At 39.0% G+C, this 21,835-nt stretch overlaps 3 protein-coding genes and 1 long non-coding RNA gene across 4 annotated transcripts in view; 1 reads left to right on the top strand and 3 right to left on the bottom strand.

Annotated features, from left to right (window-relative positions):
- Nucleotides 1-2,780: 2,780 nt before the first annotated feature.
- The window catches only part of LOC126593539 (uncharacterized), a 91,990-nt gene continuing 72,935 nt past the window's right edge, over nt 2,781-21,835 (bottom strand). Inside the window, exon 14 of the mRNA XM_050259634.1 lies at nt 2,781-2,792. The gene's annotated coding sequence lies outside the window, so the exon portion shown is untranslated. The remainder of the gene's footprint in view (nt 2,793-21,835) is intronic.
- Nucleotides 6,598-7,520, top strand: LOC126593548 (uncharacterized). The gene is made up of 2 exons (XR_007613001.1): nt 6,598-7,049; nt 7,173-7,520. It is a non-coding gene; the product is annotated as an uncharacterized LOC126593548 (long non-coding RNA).
- Nucleotides 15,006-15,443, bottom strand: LOC126593569 (cysteine proteinase inhibitor 1-like). Its single transcript, XM_050259670.1, has one exon. It carries the CDS (start codon nt 15,441-15,443, stop codon nt 15,006-15,008), a length of 438 nt encoding a protein of 145 aa, XP_050115627.1.
- On the bottom strand, nt 18,594-20,570 carry LOC126593542 (uncharacterized). The gene is made up of 2 exons (XM_050259637.1): nt 19,462-20,570; nt 18,594-18,951 (listed from the first exon to the last, which is right to left on the bottom strand). The coding sequence occupies exons 1-2, from the start codon at nt 20,218-20,220 to the stop codon at nt 18,856-18,858; spliced, it is 855 nt and encodes a 284-aa protein (XP_050115594.1). The 5' UTR covers nt 20,221-20,570; the 3' UTR covers nt 18,594-18,855.

Below are 21,835 nucleotides of genomic sequence, written 5' to 3'. Positions count from 1 at the left end.
ACCTCCGGGGAGTCATTGAGCCACTCTGTTGCATCGCCTAGGCTAGGGGTGAATATACAACAAGGAGCCATGGAGTCGTCGTTGGGTTACTCTATTGCATCATGAAAGCACGGTAGGGAGCTGTGGAGCTAAAGCCATGTTACACGCAGTACGAGATACTCAATTGCCGGTATTGGGCCACTCTAGAGTTAAATTATGAAGCAAGGGTCGGCTGGGGCTATGTGATGAGTAGCGAGAGGTGGTACTCAGCTGCTGGTACATGTTGCTCCTTATGTAGAATCTTTTGGGGCAACGAGGACAAAACTTGCTTCCAAGTGTGTCCTTTTAGTGTTCGTCTGCCCTTGGCGCGCCTTTTGAGCTGAGTTGTTACGTTCATCAGAAACTTTTGCATCCGCCAATGTTTATGCCTTTATCATCGCATGTCTGAATTGGGCAGAATAATGTTTCATGAGGATGATTGCATACGTTTGAAGGTATAACTTGAGCTTCCAAGTTGCAAAAACTATCGCCAAAGTTAGCTTTTGAATTTCTAATAGCATCAAGGAGAACTTTTGAACTGTGAAATACAGGTAGTCGGGCCCCAGCTCTTCTTATATGATGGTAAAGCTTATTACTGCTTTAGATACCGTCAAACATGCGAATAGGTCAACCATTGCTTCTGGTTTGGATAGTAGGGAGGTGATGTCAGGTTTTTTTTCAAGTTCTTGCATCTGGATCGGCAAGCCTCGTCCCAAAATGCATGCTTCACTGTCAGAGCGAAAGAATCTACCAAAGTTGGATCTTTTTTCATGAATTTTCACAATCAATTTTCTGAACAGCAGATGGTCTGTTGGAAGTCTTTTTTGGAAGGCTACTATAGCTATCGAGTTATTGCATCCGACTATCTTTGCCTTTTCTACTTTGAACATTTTCACATACTTTGGGTTATTCTTGATGTTGAAAAGTGGTTGAACTTTTTCTTGATCGAGCGATATGATGAATATTCTTTAGTGAAAACCAAAGAAAGTTAGTTGAAACTCCGGATGGATTGTGGCGGCAGGGTGTAGAACCAAATTTGCGCATCGCCTTGGAGAGTGGTAGCGAATATCTTGCACATGAGATCGTCGTTGTTTCAATAGAGGATCATTGCGCTTTGGTAGTGCTTCAAGTGTCTCTCCAGGCCTCCATCTATTTTGAAGGATGTGAAATGTGGCATGCTAAACTCGTGTAGAGGCTCTGCCTGCTCGATCTCGTCCGTGAAGGGTAACCTGCTTATGTTGGTCATGTCCCGTTGTGGGGCCTCGTCGGTGACCTTGTTATGTTGGAAATCATGCAATTGCTTGGTCAATAGTCTCTATACTTCTTCTTGAATTTGCCTTTGTTGGGGTAACGGAGCTCTCAGCTGCCTCCAGTCGTGATCTGCTGGTATAGGCTGCCCTTCTATATGTTCGACTCATCTATACCGCGGCTGCGGTGCATGTGGTATGTTCTTAGCGGGCGAGCAAGTTCTTTGCACGCTGCTAGTTGAACTTGAGCCGAATTGAGTGACTGTTTCTCTCTATCCGTCGTGCTGTCTACTCCGATGTGAGGTGGATGATGCTTTTCGTGGGCCTAACCATAAATGAACACTTCGTCTGGAAGATTGCTCATGTTGATTATTGGAGTGTAACCCCAACCGTGAGTGTATGCTCATTTGTGGGCCTAACCGAGATTGCATGCTCCTCCGCACACTAAGACGAAAGTATACATTATCTTGGGGGCCTAGTCGAGAGCATACACCTCTGGAACGCGAGGTTCGTGATTGGTCGAGTGGCTGCTTACCGGGACGCTGCTGGAGAGGTTCTTCGTCTGCCCTTGTCCTACTTCGAGACACCTTGTCTGGGGCACGTTGCATCTCGATATGCTGCAAGAGCTAATTCACCAAGGTCATATGTTGTGCTAAGGCGCTCGTCAACTCTATGACTTGTCGGGACAAGTGTTGTTCTCCATTTGGGTTGGAATAGCTTGGAAGGAATGTGTCTCATTGAGTAGTGGAAGTGTGGTAAAATCCAGGCACGAGATTTGAGTTGGGAAATGTCAAATTCACAGAGAAATGGGGTAAAAATACCCCCGGTTCAATTGTCAGTCTAGAAATCTAAAGTTGGGATGGTTGAATCGGTCTTGGACCGATTTGGATCACTTAGAAGACCAGGGAGCGAGTCAAGTCACCAGAGCGATTCGGGCCGCTAGCGTGGGTTGGGCCATGTGCGTGGACTACTCCACGTGTGGTGCACGTGGACGTTGGGCCTGGGCTTGGCTCAGAAGTGCACTGGGTTCACGCTAGCCTTGGGCCCGCGAGCGTTGGGCTTGAACAGCTTAGGCTGTGCGTTGGGTAGAGGCGTGCAAGGCTTGGGCCTGCACTGCTAGGGTAGCAACTTGGGCTAGGTTTGCTTGGGCCTCAACTTCTTGGGTCACCACGGGAGTTAGCTGGATTGCATGTGGCACATGTTGAGCCTAGGCTCGGGTCGGCAGGTCCTGGGTGCGGCTTGGTGGATCCTGGGCTCGGCTCGGCAAGTCTTGGGAGCGGCTTGGTGGATCTTGGGTTCGGCTTGATAGATCCTAGGCTCGGCTCAGTGGATCCTAGGCTCGGCTCGGTAGATTCTTAGCTTGGGCCCATGAAGCTTGGAAAGGCGAGGGGCGCTGGGTTGGCGTGCCTTGGGCCTTTGGGCCTTAGGCCGTGCATTGTACTTTGAATTGGGTTGCTAGGGCAGCGACCAAGGTATTAAATATCGGTAATATCAGAAATATCGGTAGTCCGAAAACACGGAAATATCGGGATAATATCGATATCGATAAAAATTATATGGAAACCACGAAAATTGTAAGAAAAACTTGGAAATTTTTATTGAAACTTTGCAGGATGTTTATTTAGTCAATTATCTATTAGTTTATCACAAAAAATGGAAGGAAATGCATTGCATGATGGATTTAACATTATCAAGTTGATTATATAGCGAGCTGACAAACATTGTGAGTGTAGAAAATATGTAGTAATTAATTAAAGAAGTTTAAACACACCATAATCATTTATATATAATGAATTAGTACAATATTTTACACTTTATACATTGCACGGTAAGATACATGAGTGACTTAGTACCACATAGAGTTCCTATGAGGTTCAAATTTTTCACTATGTTCATCATCTCTATGTGTAGAGTGAGTGTATTGTGAAGAGTAGTTATCAAATGATAAATCCCCAAAATTAATGAATAATTTTTCACTATCTTCACTAATATTAATGAATAATAACCAGTTTGATAATAAAATAATAAATAACATTAAACGTATTAAAATTATCCTAGGGAATAATTATACAACATTACTTAATTACTTCAAAAAATTAACATATTATTTGGTTCTTAGATCACATGCATGGGTCCACACAAATTTTTTTGTATAATTAACCTCCTTATATATGTACATTATCTATATATCCAACATAGTGTTTGTATTATATATTATTACAAATTGTTAAGAATTAATAAAGTATTCTAGACAAACTTCTTTCTTTTTTAGTGTTTTAAAACCTTTTTCTTTTTTTCTTTTTTGTTTTTTGAGAAAAGTGTTTTAAAACTTTTTAAAATTGTTTCTTCTTTCCTTTTCTTTTCCTTGCCGTTTCTTTTATATTCTTTGAAAATGGAGACTAAAAGGATTGATTATGGACCCTTTTCGTGGGAGGTATGTAGAAATTGTTTAATCAAAATGGATAATCAGGAGCAAACGAGCTCGAACAAAGCCATAAAGCAAAGTTAGTAAATGTTTTGCCCCTCTTTTGGTGTTGGAAAGTTCATTTACGATAGTGTGAGGATGTGAAAATTAAAGAATCTCATGCATGGGTCTACACAAATTTTTTTGTTGTTGTATAAATTAAAATCATATAAATGTAAGTTTGTAAACTTACCTTAAATGTAACAAATCTGGAACTTTCGATGTCGTACGTAGCAGCAGCAAAACCTCGACGATCCTCTGCAGCTTGCCGTCTGTGAATAAATGAGAGAGAAAAGGTTCTGGAAAGGCTCTGAAAGGGCTAAGGGAAGAAGAAGAAACGGAAATGTGTAATAGAGGTTTTTCAATTTTCGAAGGGTCAAAAAATGTGTGATGATCTGATACTCCACCTTTAGGACGCACACGGTTTTGAACTTTTGGCAGTGTTTTTTTTACACACACACATGGGTTTGACAGTGAGAAACCACTCCACCATACATTTTTGTCTTGTCACTGTTTTTTTCACACACAGATATATCTTTTTGTCTTGTCAAGATTTTTTTCACACACCCTTTGTCCAAACATCAGAACTAGGGTTACCAATTCTCACTCATGCATGCTGACACGTGGCATGGGTAGCTGGAGAATCATGCATGTATATTCACATTTCACATGTGATTTGAAGGTGTAAGGCTACATGCCTGTATGGCAGTATGGGCATATGACGGTTTGGTTCAGTTTCAATGGTTTTTCTTTGGATTTATTTGCAAAATTATTGGCACACACTCACACAAACCTAACATCTCACAGTCACAGGCACATTATTTTCACATCTTTTCACCTCTAGGTGCAAAATTATTTTCACCTCTTTTCACCTTTGCAACACTCTGCAACACACACACACACACGATGCAACACGCACACACGCATACCCAGAGCCTTTCTGGATCCTTCTATCTCTCCATCGGTCTCTCCGTCTCCTTCACACGCACACGCAACAAGCATAACACAGAGCCTTTCTGGATCCTTCTCTGCCTCGGTCTCTCCGTCTCCGTCTCTCCCTCGGTCTCTCCGTCTCCTTCTCTCCCTCGGTCCGATCTCTCCGTAGTCCGTCCATTATGCTGGGTCACCTCACCTCAGTCTCTCTCGAATCTCGAATCTCGATCTCGATCTGGATCCTTCCCTCAATCTCTCCATCCTTCTTCTTCTCCCTTAGTCTCTCGAACTCGATCCTTCTCCGGTTCTCCCCCCATCTCTTCTCAACAACTCCGCCGAGCACCATCACCACCTCCCCCCCCATCTCTTCTCTGCAACTCCGCTGAGTTGCTTAGGGTCTTTTTACGATCTCTCTACACCCTGGGGGACGTGATTTTGCTGTTGTTCAGCTCGTACCCACCACCTGTGGTTTCCTCCTCCCTTTCTCACCTCCCGGCGGTGGCGGCGACGACGAATATTCACGATAATATCGCTAATATCGCGATATTAGCGATATTATCGCGATATTTTAAAGATATTTTAATTTTACTCAAAAAAATATCAGCCAGTCAAAAAAATGATATTATCGGTGAAATATCGCCGATAATATCGATTTTTAAGACATTGACAGCGACTTGAGCTGCCTTTGGCACCTGGGCTTGGGCCTTCCAAAGATGGCCATGGTGGTTGCTGCCGTGGTGGCTGCTACGGTGAGACCCCATGGTGGTGGTGCCGCTACACTTGTTACCGCGTTGAGCCTCGTGGATTGTCGTGGTCCCAATTCTTTAACGTTAGAATTTTCATTCGTCGTGGTTTCTAAATCTCTTGCCATCGTACTTTTCTTTTACATTTTATCAAAGAATTTTTACAAATAAAAACGTACGAAAAATCTACGAATGGACAAAAAATTAAAAACCTTGAATGTGAGAGTCTTCTACGAGCGTGTAAATCAAGGCTCTCAATGAAAGCACCAATTTGTGGATGCAAAATTATGCCTTCTTCTTCTTGGACGAAAATGCACCTGCAAAACAATTAACACATTAGGTCAAGGCCGAGAGCCTCACGCGCCCATGATGAATGGGGGGGCTTTGGCCGAAGAACCTCCGATGCCAAAGTTAGAATTTGAGGGAAAAGTGTTTAGAGAATTTGGAAAATTTTGCAAGAGATTTGGAATTAGGTTTTTGGGAGAAATGAGAGATATTTATAGGGGTGTGGCCGGCCCCCTTGGGAGAGATGGGAACTGGCCACATTTGGTGGTTTTTGGGTGTAATTGCAAGATATTATGTCAAAATATTATCTTGCAATCAATTAGGAAATTAATTAGAAAATTAATTAATTTAGGTAATTAATCCTATTTTGAATAAATATTTTGGAGGTTACCTTGTGGGGAGGATTTGATGAGGATGGATGAAATAGGTTTTGAATAAATACCTATTTTGATCACTTTTGACCTTGATTGAGTTGCGATTGTCTGCTACTCGCACGTGGAAGTTCCGATGCGCCTCGAGGGTAATTTGGTCTTTTTAACTCAAGAATCCACATGTCGGCTCCATATTTTTCTCCATTATTTTTTGCTCCACAACAACATTTGGTTGACATGACTAGTTAACTAAACACGCTTCTACCACAATGTGGGGAAGTAATTTCTTTTCAGATAAATAAAATTCACCAGATCATAAAGAAATGTTCATGTTATTCGTTTTGTGTCAAACAAAAGCTAACGAATTACATATTATCACTAGTACAAAAACATGTTTGCGCGACGCAGAAAATTTTGTCGCGCAAAGTATGTTTGCGCGACGCGACGCACAAGACGTTGCGAAGTAGTCTTTGCACGTCACGCAAAGTGCCGTCGTGCAAAGACTACTTGCGCAACGTCTTGTGCGTCAAGCAAGAGTTTGGCGCCAAACCAAGCTTGTTTTACCGCTTTTTTCCAACTTTGCGCAACACCTAGCTTCGTCGCGCAAAGGCAACACAAAAATCTACATTTTTATCTTTCTTTCCAGTGTTCTAATACAAGTCAAAAGCTCCATAGCTGCCTTCCCCTCTTCCTCACCTGCAAACCTCCATAGTCGCCTGATCACACATTCCTTAGAATTATCTTATTCAATTTTGTAAGGTAGAGGTCCTATCCAGCTGTCCTCACATTCCTTGGAATTATCTTATTCAGTTTTGTGTGTGCTAATTGTGTTCAATTGTAATATTTTTACAGTTTTTATATTCACCATTCCATTTTTACGGAGGGTGACCACTCGGCATGGAGGCTAGATGTTTCCCCTGTCATTAATACTTCATTGTATCCTCTCCTCACTTTGTTCAAATTGCTGAAAATTCGGCCATATCAAAAGGTAGTACCTACTTGTCCTGTGGTAATGTTAGCATTCGACATATACAAGTCCACGCATTAGAAACTCTGTTCTTTGTTTGTATGTGATGTACTGATATGTGCTTTTGTATTTTGCTTCATTCAGGCTGAATTCACCCCAGAAGATCTTGATTCCCGAAAACGTCTATTGAACATTGAAGTATATTTAACCATTCTTTTGTTCATTTGCATTGTTCTCACGTGTTTGAAAATTGGATTTGCTGAATCTCCACTTGTCCATATAATCTTTTCATCTGTGTTTATTACTAAATGTTTTTAGGAGTTGTGACCAAGAAACTATTGTACCAACTACCAGATGAAAGTTTAGATTGTGCTTTGATTATACTTGAACTCATTAACTGAGTGAGGTGATTTAAAAACCTCTATGTTAGTCATCCATTTTTATATATGATTGTATTGAAATTTTGGTTGATATTACCCAATATATTGAAAATTTTGATCTTTTTTGTTCTTATCATGCATATATGATTGAGGGTAAATACTCAGTATGGTAAATACCCAATATATTGAAAAATTTGGTCTCCTATTGATGATGGCAGTGTAGCACAAATGGACTCTTTCTCTAACATGAGGGTAAATACACGAAAATCTACATTTCACTATCGCTTGAACAAAAAAAATGAACTAAAAAGAGATAAAAAATGATACTTTAGAAAAAATAACCTTGATTAAGCGAATATATAGTCCAAACTAAAAGGGATTATAAAAGATATTTAGAAAGAAAAGAAAAAATTGATAAGTTTCTATCTATAAATATCAAAAAGTTCAGCCACATATTTGCTATAAATATTGGAATGGCACACTATTACAACCAGTCTTGTAACTAGTTTAGTTCGATATATGAAACAAGAAGGGTAGACAAACAGGGCACTCTTTGGAAATTTATGAAACAAGACGGTGAGAGACCTTGTACGAGCCATACAGACGACTGGCCTACAAGTCTCGCTACCAGCTCATCTTGATCCACCTTCGACCTCAGAGCCACCTCACCCTCCCGATACTCAGTAGCTTGATGTTTTAAACCTAGTTCACTTGCAGTTTTTTCTTTTTTGTTTGGACATCTTGTATGTATACATTTTTATATATTTTATAATTAAATACTTTTGCTTGGTTAATTAATTATTATTTACAATTTAATTACAATATTTATAAAAAAAAAATTAAAAAAATTAGTTTTGACCAAAACATTAAAAAATAAAAATAAAAATAAAAAAGGTTTACGCAACGTAGGTCGCGTCACACAAGGCCACTTTGCTCGACGTAGGTCCTGCGTCGCGCAAGGCCACTTTGCACGACGCAGGTCCTACGTCGTGCAAAGTGGCCTTGCGCGATGCGACCTACGTCAAGCAAAGTGGCCTTGCGCGACGCAGAACCTACGTCGTGCAAAGTGGCCTTGCGCGACGCAGAACCTACGTCAAGCAAAGTGGCCTTGCGCGACGCAGAACCTACGTCGTGCAAAGTAGCCTTGCGCGACGCAGGTTATACCTTCGTCGAGCAAACTCTAGCGTCACTGACTTGGCGCGACGGGATTTGCGCAACGAAGGTACGTCGAGCAAACCCTTAGGCAACGATTGTGGACTTTGCACGACGAAGGTACCTACGTCGCGCAAAGTGTTTTTTCTACTAGTGTATTCAAGAATGTCTTCTTCTTTTTTTATAGCAAACGATGGATTTGTTACATTAGGTATCAAATTAGGAAATAGACGGGATTCGAACCCACGTTGTGGTGCAAAGACAACATTCCTTTCCACCATTGTGGTAGAGTGCCACTTGCTTCATGAATATGTCTTTGGAATGTAAATTTTTCAATGAAAGAAATATTGTTTTTCCTTGAAAAAAAAGGGTCATTCGGTCCTTAATTATTAGAATGAAACCTTATTTGTTTTAATAGTTTGCAAAATTTCTATCATCATTTAATGGATTTAACTCCTGCATTTATGCATTCAATATCCCACATATTAGTAACAAAATATGAATAAGGAGAGAGTGATATTAGTAACAAAATATGAATGAGGACATTGTTTGATATAATTTTGAGGTGTGCATAATCTCAACTTATCGTGTCTCTATTTATAATCCTTACCTAGTAAGTTTTACAACTTAAATAGGACACTATCACAAGTGGCCCTCTACCACAGTGATGAAGATGAGTGTTTTTCCTTGCACAATGGCGCGTGGGTTCAAACCATGTCTGTAGAAACAGAAAACTTCAACAGTAAGTTTTCTTGATTGTATTTACTTGACTGAGAACTTTACACATTGTGTAGGAATATATATAGCCTTTGGCTATTTACATAGATACCCCTAACTACTTTATAACTATCTTAACTAATCACAACTAATACAATCAGTTAATTTACAGTAACAGAATTATTAACAGTAGCAGACTTGGATGACTTGTCATTCTCCCTAATACACCCCCTCAAGCGAGAAGGGGGATCAGAAATGAGGCCAATGGGAAGCTTGGAACACAGATAATTAAATCTGGTTTTAGACAGAGACTTGGTGTGAAGATCAGCTAATTGGTCTTCACTGCAGATGAACTTGACTTTGAGAAGTTGAGCCAAAACCAATTCTCTAATATAGTGATAATCGATCTCAACATGCTTTGTTCGAGCATGAAAGACAGGATTAGATGCTAAAGATATTGCTGATATGTTGTCACACCAAAGAGTAGGGAATGTAGAGAGAGGATAGTGCAGATCTTTGAGAATCTTGCAAACCCAAGTTATCTCAGCAGCTGTGTGAGCTAAGGAGCGATATTCAGCCTCTGTAGAGGACCTTGCAACAGTACTTTGCTTCTTGGCACTCCAGCTGATAAGATTGGAACCCAAAAATACACAATAACCAGTGGTTGATCTCCTGTCAATTGTGCAACCAGCCCAGTCGGCATCCGAGTAGGCAGAAAGATGGACAGGGCCTTTAGTGAACCACACACCATGTGAGATAGAGCCTTTGAGAAATCTGAGAACCCTTTTTGCTGCCTGGAGATGTTGTTCCCTGGGAGCATGCATGAATTGGCAGATTTGGTTCACAGCAAAAGCAAGGTCGGGTCTAGTCCAAGTAAGATATTGTAAACCACCAACAATGGAGCGATATTCAGTAGGATTGGACAGAAGAGGGCCACTGTGATCTAATTTCTTAGAGCCAAGGGGAGTACAACAAGGTTTTGCACCCTCCATATTTGTTTTCTTGAGAAGATCCAATAAGTACTTTGTTTGATGGAGAAATATACCCTGGGAAGATCGATGTACTTCTAATCCCAAGAAATAATGAAGAGGACCAAGGTCTTTTACTGGAAATTGAGCCCCAAGTTGCTGAATGAAGTGTTGACAGAGGTGAGGATAGGGTCCGGTGACAAGAATGTCATCAACATAGACAAGGACAATGACTAACTGAGGACCATTGAGAACAAATAAAGAAGCATCTGAGGATGATTGGGTGAATCCAAGAGAGTGAAGAGCTTGGAACAGTTTATCAAACCAAGCTCGAGGAGCTTGTTTGAGACCATACAACGATTTCCTCAACTTACAAACAGATGTAGGGTGTAAGGGATCAACAAAACCAGGGGGTTGTTGCATGTAGACATCCTCCTTTAAGTCTCCATGAAGAAAGGCATTACTAATGTCCAATTGATTGAGAAACCAATTATATTGCACAGCAAGGGTAAGAAGGATCCGAATTGTAACCGGTTTGGCAACTGGACTGAAGGTTTCTTGAAAGTCAATACCTTCTTGTTGATGAAAACCCTTGGCCACAAGCCGGGCTTTATATCTGTCAACAGTGCCATCGGGCTTCTTCTTAATCCGGAAAACCCACTTGCAGCCCACTAAGTTTTGAGAATGGTGAGAAGGAACAAGAGACCAAGTACCAGTGGTTAGCAAGGCATTAAATTCATCTTGCATAGCTTGCCTCCAATGAGCATGCTTAGAAGCTTGCAAGTATGTTGTAGGAACATAATCCATATCAACCGGAAGTGGGTGCTTAGTTGCTGCACAGGCTCTCGACGTGAGTATACCAGCCTTGGATCTAGTAATCATTGGATGAGAATTAACAGGGGCAGGAGGATGACTCTGTTGATTTTGGGAGAAAGATGAATGTGCTGAAGGAGGAACAAAACTGGAAGAAGAGCCAACTGAGACAGGTGCAGGGGAAGATGAAGATGAAGAAATAGGAACAGGCACAGAAGCACATAATGGTGATGTAGATGGCTGACTGAAAACAGGAGGAATGTGTTTGCTAAAATGAAGATCCAGAGAGGAAGAAATTGTTGGTGAGGAAGATGGAGGACTTGGAACAGGAAAAGAGTGTTGAATGTGGGACAACTGAAATGGATAAGTACTTTCATCGAATACAACATGACGAGAGATGTAGATGCGATTGGTGATAGGATCAAGGCACCTATAGCCTTTGTGTTGAAGACTATACCCCAAGAAAACACACTTTTTGCTCTTGGGATCCAATTTGCTATGAAAGTAAGGTTTGAGCCAAGGAAAGCATTGGCAACCAAATACTTTGAGCTTAGAGTAGTCTGGATGGTTGTGAAATAGCAACTGCCAAGGGGACTGTGAAATGCCAGAAATAGGAAGGCGATTAATAAGATAGATAGCAGTGGAGAATGCTTCAACCCAGAAAATATGAGGGACATGAGATGCAAGAAGCAAAGTGCGAGCTGTTTCAACAAGGTGCCTGTGCTTTCTTTCTGCACAACCATTTTGCTCAGGGGTGTGGGGACAACTGAACTGATGAAGAATGCCATGTTTGCTGAGATATGATGCAAAAGAGTGACTAGTAAATTCACCCCCTGAATCTGAACGCAGAACCTTTATTTTATTTCCAAGTGAATTTTCTACATATGATTTGAAGACAACAAATGTAGAAAATACATCTGACTTAGATTTCAAAGGAAAGAACCAACTATATTTGCTATAGTCATCAACAATGAGCAAATAATATTGAAAACCACTACTTGATGTGATTGAGGCAGGTCCCCACAGATCACAGTGCAGTAGTTGAAGGCTGTGAGTTGATGATGAAGTAGCAGCTTTAAATGGAAGCTTATGATTCTTGGCAAGAGCACAATCCGAACAGAAAAAGTCCACAGTAGACTTGCCTTGTAAAGCAAGATTATTGGATGAAAGGAGCCTTCTGAAAATGGAGGAGGAAGGGTGACCCAAACGCTTGTGCCAAATTGTAACTGGAGCTTTAATACTAAGTAAAGCGGTATGTGAAAGAGGATGAAGATTGCTGGAACTTTGAAGAGGATAGAAGCCATCTCTAACCGGTCCCCGTAAAAGCATCTTCCCCGAAATACGATCCTTGACATAGGATCCATAAGGGTCAAGTGTCAATGAACAATTATTATCATTAACAAACTGATAAGCAGATAAGAGATTATGGGTTATGTGGGGAACATGTAAAACATTTCGCAATTGAAAAGAATTATGAGAGGTGTGCAGAGTAGATGAACCAACATTGAGGATGGATAAACCTTTACCATCTCCAATATACACTTTATCCTCGCCAGTGTAGGGAGTAGGAGAGGTGAGGTTAGCAACATCATTAGTGATATGAGAGGTTGCCCCTGAATCAATTAACCAAGGCTGAGATGGTTTAGCAGAATGTTGTGCACACATGGCAGCAAGCTTAGCTGGAGGAATACGACCACAGATGTCAGGATTCATACGATCAAAGCAGTCAATAGCCTCATGACTGGTAGAACCACAGATTTGACAAAGCACTTTGAAGTGAGAAGAGCCTTGATTGCTGCGAAATCCTTGATAACCTCGATTGCCACGGTTATTAGGAAAATTACCACGATTACCTCGATGACCTCGATTGGAAAAGAACTGGCCCTTAGTGTTCCTGCCACGATTAGAGTTGAACCGAGATGCAGATTGAAGAGGGAGATTCTGAGCAGCAAAAGCAGATGGAGTAGGAAGGAGAGGAGGCTGAGACTGCACCGAGAAAGCCTGAAAAGATTCAGGGACAGGAGATGAACTGACAGTTTTGCGTCTGGCCATAGACAATTCCTTTGTGAGAAGGAGGCCATGAAGTTCATCAAGAGAGGTAGAGGACAATCGGAGCATGATACAGTCGATGAAAGACTCAAATTCATCAGGCAAGCCATGTAGTGTGGCGGCGATAAGATCTCGATCAGAGACAGAAGCACCAGCAGCTTGCAGAGAATCTGAAATTTCCTTGAGTTCTTGAAGATAGTCAGAGATAGAACGCGATCCTTTCTGAACAGATTGAAGGCGCGATCGCAACTGATGGATATGAGCCTCTGAAATTCCACCAAAGCGCTGTTCAAGCTTTACCCAAAGTTCTCGAGAGGATGAAACCCCAACCGTGAACGGGATGATTTCCTCAGAAAGTGTGGAATTCAACCAGATCAAAAGATTTTGATCTTTCTCATACCAGTCCTCAAAAGCAGGATTGATGCTACGATCAGGCAGAAATGGCGATGGACAGACGTCAGTACCATCGATTACTCCAAGAAGCTTGTATCGCCGGAAAATCGGGCCAAACAGGGCGCGCCATGGTAGGTAATTGGATCTTTTGAGCTTGATCGGCACCATGCTGCCGATGTTATGAATTGTGAGAGAAGTGTAGGAAGTCAGAGGACTCGGATTTCCAGAGGAATTAGGGTTTCCAGAGAAATTAGGGTTTGGGCTCGAGGGGGAGATGACCGGAGAAGATGAACCAGTCGATTGAGCCGCCATTACTGACAGAAATCAAGAAATACTACAAGATCGGAAGGGAAGAAGTGACGATCAGAGAAGAAAAATCGATCAAGAGTCGATCGATGCAGCAAGCGAAGAGAAGATCAGAGAAGAAAAATCGATCAAGAGTCGATCGATGCAGCAAGCGAAGAGAAAGATCGAAGCTGTGAAGCGGAATGGCGTGATACCATGTAGAAACAGAAAACTTCAACAGTAAGTTTTCTTGATTGTATTTACTTGACTGAGAACTTTACACATTGTGTAGGAATATATATAGCCTTTGGCTATTTACATAGATACCCCTAACTACTTTATAACTATCTTAACTAATCACAACTAATACAATCAGTTAATTTACAGTAACAGAATTATTAACAGTAGCAGACTTGGATGACTTGTCATTCTCCCTAATAATGTCGGCTTTCTAATCTAACAAATTTATCGTTTGACCAAAAAATAAATAAACAGGACTCTATCGAAAAGATAAGATAAGGTAGAATCCTATAAAATTTTCCCAGCATTTACACAAGCATATTCCTAACCTAATTAAGACTGCAACAAATATGAAATTATACATGAATTAAAGAGGAAGAACACTTCTCAAAAAAAAAAACAAAACAAAAACAAACAAACAAAAAGTGAACAACAAATACCGTAACAACGCATGTTATAAGGAACAAATTTATATGGAACCTAAAAGAAATGGTTCCTTTTCTCTGTCTAAAAGATAAGATAAGGTAGAATCCTATAAGAATTTCCTAACATTTACACAATTATATTCTTAACCTAATTAAGACTGCAACAAATATGAAATTATACATGAATTAAAGAGGAAGAACACTTCTCCAAAAAAATAAAAACGAAAAATAAGAGAACAATAAATACTGTAACAACGCATGTTATAAGGACAAATTTATATGGAACCTAAAAGGAATGGTTCATTTTCCTTTTTCCAACTGAAAATCGACCACATAGCAATTTATTTTTTATGCCCACCGACCAGTGGCTCCAACTGTAGTAACGAAATAAACTGCAAGAACAAAATTATTAAAGGAGTGAACACAAAAATGGGAGCAAACTCAAAGACTTCTATTATTGCAATTGAGCCATTTTTAAATGTTTCTGTATAAAGTTATAGAGCAGGCCTTAGGATTTGTGAATTCCATAAACCTTACAAATAAGTTGGACTGGATTTAAAGTTTATTAATTTGGACTCGAATAAAAGACTTCAGTTTCTTAATATTCATCCAAGGCTTCTCAAACACAATGATCTCATAGTTGATGGGGCCGCTATTGACCAAAGAAGAATCGACAACCGCAATGATAAGCTTGTAATTGACTCCCGACACTATTTGATACTGTCCTTGAACCAACTTCTGCAACACCAGTTTTTGGTTATGAATCTTGTTGTATTTGGAGAGAGCGAATTCCGTGATTTCCCTCAAATGTGGGTAGCTCAAGTTGCGAATGGGGAAATACCCACCCCTTAGAGGAGGAGAAGGAGGAGGGTACTTGGGAGGGTAATTGTGCTCTTCTCCTCCTTCTACTCCTTCATATGTGGTGGCAGTAGCCGAAACATACAACAAGGCGGTCAGGACTAGGAGGAGGCAATTAGGGTGATACATGCCCATCGTTAGTTTCGTGTTTGTTTGAAGAGAGAGAGAGAGAGAGAGAGAGAGAGAGAGAGAGAGAAACAGATGACACATTAACTTAGAATGCAAACTAATTTTATAGTGAATGAAAATTGAGTTGGAGAAAAAAAAGAGTGTTTTTGTTATAAGAAAAACGTAAGGAAAAGAAACACTACACCATAATTAAGAGGGTGAGCAAAAACTGACCTCAAAATGAAAATTAATATCAATTAATAATGAGACAAAAATTACTTTCTTAAAACCAAGTTCTCTAATTAATTGCCTTGTTGAGTATATTCAATACTGATCTCGCTAATTGGGAAACGTATATAGTGATTTTTATTTCTTTCAATTCTGTCAAAAGAAAATTGTTATTGACACTCCAAAAATCTCATTCTTACTATAATTACCTTGTATTAGCCTACCAAAAATACTCTCATAGTTGGCCTACCAAAAAAAAATTCCCATACGTACATTATATTTTTTATTTGATGTAAATTTATTTTTTCTTTCAAAATTACTGTTTTTTTTCTAATGAAAGTAATTTAATTTAAATATCAACTATTAATAATATATATATATATATATATATATATATAAATCTTTGCATGCCGATATATATATATCTTTGCATGCCGAAATGACTTCGTCGCACTAAACTAAATGAAAGGAAACAATTCGTCGCGCAAACTTCTTAACACCAAATTACTTACAAGTTTTAAATTACAAAAAAATGAAAAATTGTCCTTGCGCTAATGTTTGCACAACAAAATATTTCATCGTGCAAATACCTATCCAAGGAAATTCTTTTGTAGGCATCAGGGCGACGACAGATTTCATGGTTCTAAAGAATGCGTGATGAAATGACCTTCGTGGTTTTGAAAGATGCGATACGAAGTATTCGCCTCTCAAAACTTAGTGCGACGAATTTTCTTTTGTGGTGTTCAATATTGCGCCACGAAGTCCTTCATCTCTTAAAACTTAGTGCAACGAATTGCCCTTCATAATGTTAAATATTACGCTACGAAGGTTCTTCGTCCCATAAACCTTAGTGAGACAAATGTTAATTTCGTCATGCAAATCCTAACTTCACGAGCTTTACGCGATGACACTTTGGCGACGAAGGTTTTGTCGTCCAATTTTTTGGCCGACACAAATCTTCTTTAAGCGACGGTCCTTGTTTCGTCGCTATAACTATTAAACATAGTAGTGTCAACATCCTTAATAACAAGTAATTGATTTGTATTGTAACCTATTTTATTGAAGAGAGAGAGGGTGCATGAGAGAAAGAAAGGAGGGTTGTGGAATTTCTATGATGCATGTTTCCCATCACTTGTGCCTTTATCTATAGTAAATAATGATACTTTTTTTTTTATTAATCTTTTTTATTTTTTAATGTCAGGCAGATTAACACGCGGCGCTCAGTCATTGTCCACGTGGGTGCCACCTCACAAGTTAACGAAGGTTTTCATGGAAACCTAACGAATGTATGAAACTGTCCCACAATTCTCACTTTTGGTATGACATTGAGGTGAAAAAAATTGATATATAAAAGTTTGAAAACCATGATACTTCAGGGTATAAACTGAGAATTACCCTAAATAATATAAGATTTTTTGCCTTGCAAATAATAATAATATAGTAATTACTTGTTTAAAATCAGGTTCTCTAATTAATTGTCTTGTTCATGAGTGTATTCGATGCCGATCTCATAATTAGGCAATTTATCTAGTGACTTTTATTTCTTTCAAAGATTTCATGAACAAGAAATCAATCTAGGATATATTTTTGTGTTTTGGAATCGTGGTGGTGAGTAGATGATACAATTAGGCCCATTAACATCGTCATTCTTGTCCCAACGTTTGATTTGAGATTTTTGTTCTCACATGATCTCCGTATAACACGAAGTTTAATAATTTTATTGATATGTGTAATCTTGCAGGTCCCGATGGCAAATGCTTGATTTTTACTTATTGATTTTCGATGGTGATGCTTTATTGTGATATTTTTAAATCTAGTTTGTATGGAACCTTTTGGAGTCGGGTTTTTCATCATATGAATTTATATTGCATTTTTTAATGAATGAAATATTAAAGTCTTCTTTTTCAAAAAATAAAAAATGAAATCTATCTGGAATTTATTCATAGCAAGTAATTGATAATGAGACGTTGAAATTATTACCTCACATTGTAGCTTGAAGTGAGGTCAGGAGTAAGTGAAGTTTAACCTTACTAGAGAAGTGATTTTCATTAGGGAGCTAGGTCTGATTAGATGTGATTTTGATACAAGCATATGAACCGCATCCCTTTTCTGTACACGTGGTTGAACTCCCAGCACCAGGAGGTTGCTAAAGTCTTGAAGAGGAGTCTTGATGAAGGTCATATTCAATAAAATTAAACAAAATTCTAAGTGACCAAATTATTTAACATGGTGTTATATTCTGGTGGAGAGGCCTTGAACGTCACTCCAACCAAAACCAGTTCGCGTTTGTGAATTATTTCTCGATCATAATTGAAGGTGGCCTATAAACATCACGTCATGAATTTTGTAATGAAGCACAGGTCATCACATTTTCTGACGAAGTGGGTCATGACTCAGTAATCTCATTTGTTGGAATGTGTATGGTGTTCCATAAGTCTCCCTCATGGCCTATTAAAATATCTACCAATCAAGTTGTTGCATATGAGAAATCTGATAGGGGCAAGCACTTAGCTGCTTCCATTTAGATCAAGTATTTCCAGCAGCAATTGAGTATAGAGAAAGAAAGATTAGTTTGTCAAAAATTAAGATTTAACTGAACAAAACCATCCAGATGCAGGCTGTTATATGCTAGTTGGTTATAAATGTGTATCTTACGCCTAAATTTGAATTCTACTTCCCATAATTTTGAATAATTTAAAGAATCCCATAGTAAAAAAAACTTGGAAAATAATGGTAATAGTTAACAATTGCATATATATATATATATATATATATATATATATATATATTAAAGTTGGGTAGCAGCTAACAGATTCAACTATTTTTGGCTTGCTAGAAACCTTGCTCAGTCTAGAATCGAGAATCTTTTATATTGTTTTATACGTAATCTTGGCAGTTGTTGCTCACTTTTCTTGTAGTGCAAGGAGGTTCAAGGTAGCGGAAGAGAAATGAGAAAAGTGAATTATTATAGATCTTCTACGGATACAAATAATATGTGGCCAATTGGCCAAACTAATACAAAATAGGAAATCTACTATACAAACAAAGGATTCAGAATCTATACAAGCATCCCATGCAATGCACATTTATTGACCTTATACGCTTGAAAGAAAAATATATCTCTTCTACGAGTACAGTGCAAAAGCAAACTCAGGCAGTACTGTAAATTAACTTCCATTTCATCGAGTGGGAGGCGGCTGTTCATAGACCATTATAGTAACGTGACATGAGCTCTAGGGAGGGATACTCTAACTGCTGAAAATGCTTCATTCAATTTGGTTGCATCTTGAACAGCATGCTTAATCCTCTGAATCGATCCAAAAATTAACAAAAGTGGGATTAGAATATTGGTTCGGCTCTAGTACAATTGACAATCCCAAAATGGGGCAAATAAACCTACAACAATGCACTTTGATGCCACATGAAAAAAATTATTGTGTGAGACTGTAACATCATGTGGCATGCATGCATGCATGAAAACGAAATGTTATACATGACAATTGTTAAACGGTCACTAATAATACGCATCCCGCTAGATAGTTCAATAATTTATAATCATTCGTTGTCTTGTTTATATTAATTACATAACTCATGTTCAATGGCTAGCAAACTAGACATGTTATCGCGTATTCGAAAACTAGTCATATTTGATAAAAACAATTGTAATAAGTATTTTGGATGAGTACTAATTTTTAAAATAAGTTTGCAAAGAATGGGGAAAAATAAGAAAAATAATGAAGAAATTAAAACAGCACTAATGTAATTAATTGGACTAATTAAGTAGATGGGAGCTAGAAGATTAATTAAATTTGCTGACCTTGTTGTCGTCAGTGTAGATCTGGAAGCGATTCTGGTTGTGCTGATACTGTTTGTTCCTCTGATGGGCACCGAAAAAGATAATACAAACGGTAGCAGCAGCAAAACCAAAAGAGCAAATTGCTCCGATTCCTGTAAAACTCAGCTTCCAGATGTTGTTGTTGTTGTTGTTGCTATTTATCTCTTCTGATGACTCCAACAAGCTGTTTTTGTCAACAACTTCCTTCCTTAGAGAGGTGATTTCTTGACCTAAATTGTCATCAAACTGAAACTTATCAGTTTGTTGATGCATAGGTGATCTGCAGGTGGGAGACTTTGGGGAGTCCAATATTTTCATGTCGGCAAATTCATTTTCCCAAGTTTTCTTGAAGTAAACTTGGGAGAGTTGTGCGTCTTGATCCACTTGGGAGACTTTGATGACTTGTTTTTCTTCTTCTTGTTCTTCTTGTGAGAGTGATGGGGCCTTGTCAAGGCTTGGAGGTAGTTCCAGCTGAATTGGAACGGGAACAAGACTTGAATTAATCCAAGCTGGCGACACCGGTGGCGGTGTTGTTGGCGGTAGTCGTCGTGGTGGTGTCTCGTGAATGACTTTTGACCTAGAACTGGGTGATGGGATTATGAAGTAGTTCATGTTGAAAACACTTTTTGAATTATCAGAAGAAGAATAGCGTTTGCTCGAGAAAATCCTCTTCTCTTCACTGTCTTCATGGAAATCAAGAAACGCATCATCTGGTAGGTACTCCCACTCATCAAGATCCATCTTTCCAAACCAAAAAATGAAATATTATGGGATCAATGAATTCAGATGATCAAAGGAGGAGAGGAGAAGGGTACTAGTAGTAATGTTGAATGATAATTGAATCAACGAAGGTGGCTTTCATGGAGCTTTCTGGGGAAGTTCTCTCTGGACATGGGCATGGAGTGTGGCTTGTTGCTCTTGGAGTGAAAGATTGATCCACCATAAGCAAGCAAGATGCTTGAGACGGTTTGAATGAGTGCTTATCCGTTCTTCTAATAGTGGCGAAGGGAAGGATGCATGGTGGTCGAAAAAGGGACCCACCAAAGAGAGAATTGCTTTGCCTTACCAGATGGGTTTGGTTTATATTTCTTTTCATTTGTTAATGGCTTTTATTTAAATGGAAAGTTTGATTACTAATGTGTAACTTTGGTTAGAGGTTAACTAATGTTCGCGCTCACAAGTAGCTCTCAAGGTTCTTTCTTTTCATCTCCGTGTGAAAAAGTTGTATAGGGACGGATGGATGGATAGACAGAGTGAAGAAAGTGAAGTTTTCAAATGAAAAGGAGATTCTTTTGTTTGTCTCATTCGCACTCCACGGACGAAACCTTAGCTTTTTTTTAGTATTAAGACAGGTTATTTTACGTGTGAAATCAAACAGCCAAGCGTATTACACTTCACTTGTTGTGTTATTTACGTATTAAGTTTGAAAACTTGTCACACGTAAAGAAACGTGTTAAGAATAATTTTCATATTGATGCGATAAATGACTTTGTATGTACTTATTATCAGTAAGTTAAGCGACTCTATATTATCAATTGATTTCACTGGAAAATCTTAACTTTTTTTAAAGTGTGTAGTTAAATCAAAATTTAAAAAGATTTTGAAAGACCTTTTAGAGTGTCTGTTGCTTGTTCGAGTTTGCTTTGGATGAAAGGAAAAGGTTAATAAAATAAAACAAGGAGACAAAGGGAGGACGTACAACCGTCCATGGGCTGGAATCTTTATTACTAGTTTATTTTCTTAGGAAAATTAATGAAAAATATTAGAAAATTTTGAATTTTAACGATAATGACAAAATAAAGGGTAAAGTGAATAGTACCATAATTGACTTTTTAGTATAAAAAATGTGATTTTTTGTTAAAGTGAACAGTACCGTGGGCTTTTCGTTAAAACTCCATATTTTCTTTCTTTTCCTTACTGTATTCTCTTTTTCTTTTTTTTTGAACAAAGGTTTACTTTATTTATAACACAATAGATTACATGAGAGAAGACTCAAATACAAGAAACACACAGACAAAAAAATGGACCTACATAGTAACCCAACAACCCAAAACATAGTTTTGAGGCCTGAACAGGTAAAACACCAAAGTAAACCCTAGCAGCTTCCTACCTCCGTCGTCAACCTGCTTACCAAACGAACAACCCTTGCAACCATCGGAAAGGAACAGAACTACAGTCCCAAAGCTGGATGAAAACAGAGTAATAACAGGACCCCAAAACAGAGCCCCAAATTCCTCCATAGCACACCACAACAATAGCTGCCACAAATCAAAGGAAGCTAGCGGGACAAAACCCACTAGCAACAATGCCAACAAAGGCAAACCAAAGGAAAGAGGTGGTGTGAACACCCGAGCAA

The sequence above is a fragment of the Malus sylvestris genome, chromosome 12, assembly GCF_916048215.2.
Source record: "Malus sylvestris chromosome 12, drMalSylv7.2, whole genome shotgun sequence".
NCBI lineage: Eukaryota > Viridiplantae > Streptophyta > Magnoliopsida > Rosales > Rosaceae > Malus > Malus sylvestris.
The sequence above is the reverse complement of the archived record's forward strand: the minus strand, read 5'-3'. Positions and strand labels throughout refer to the sequence as shown.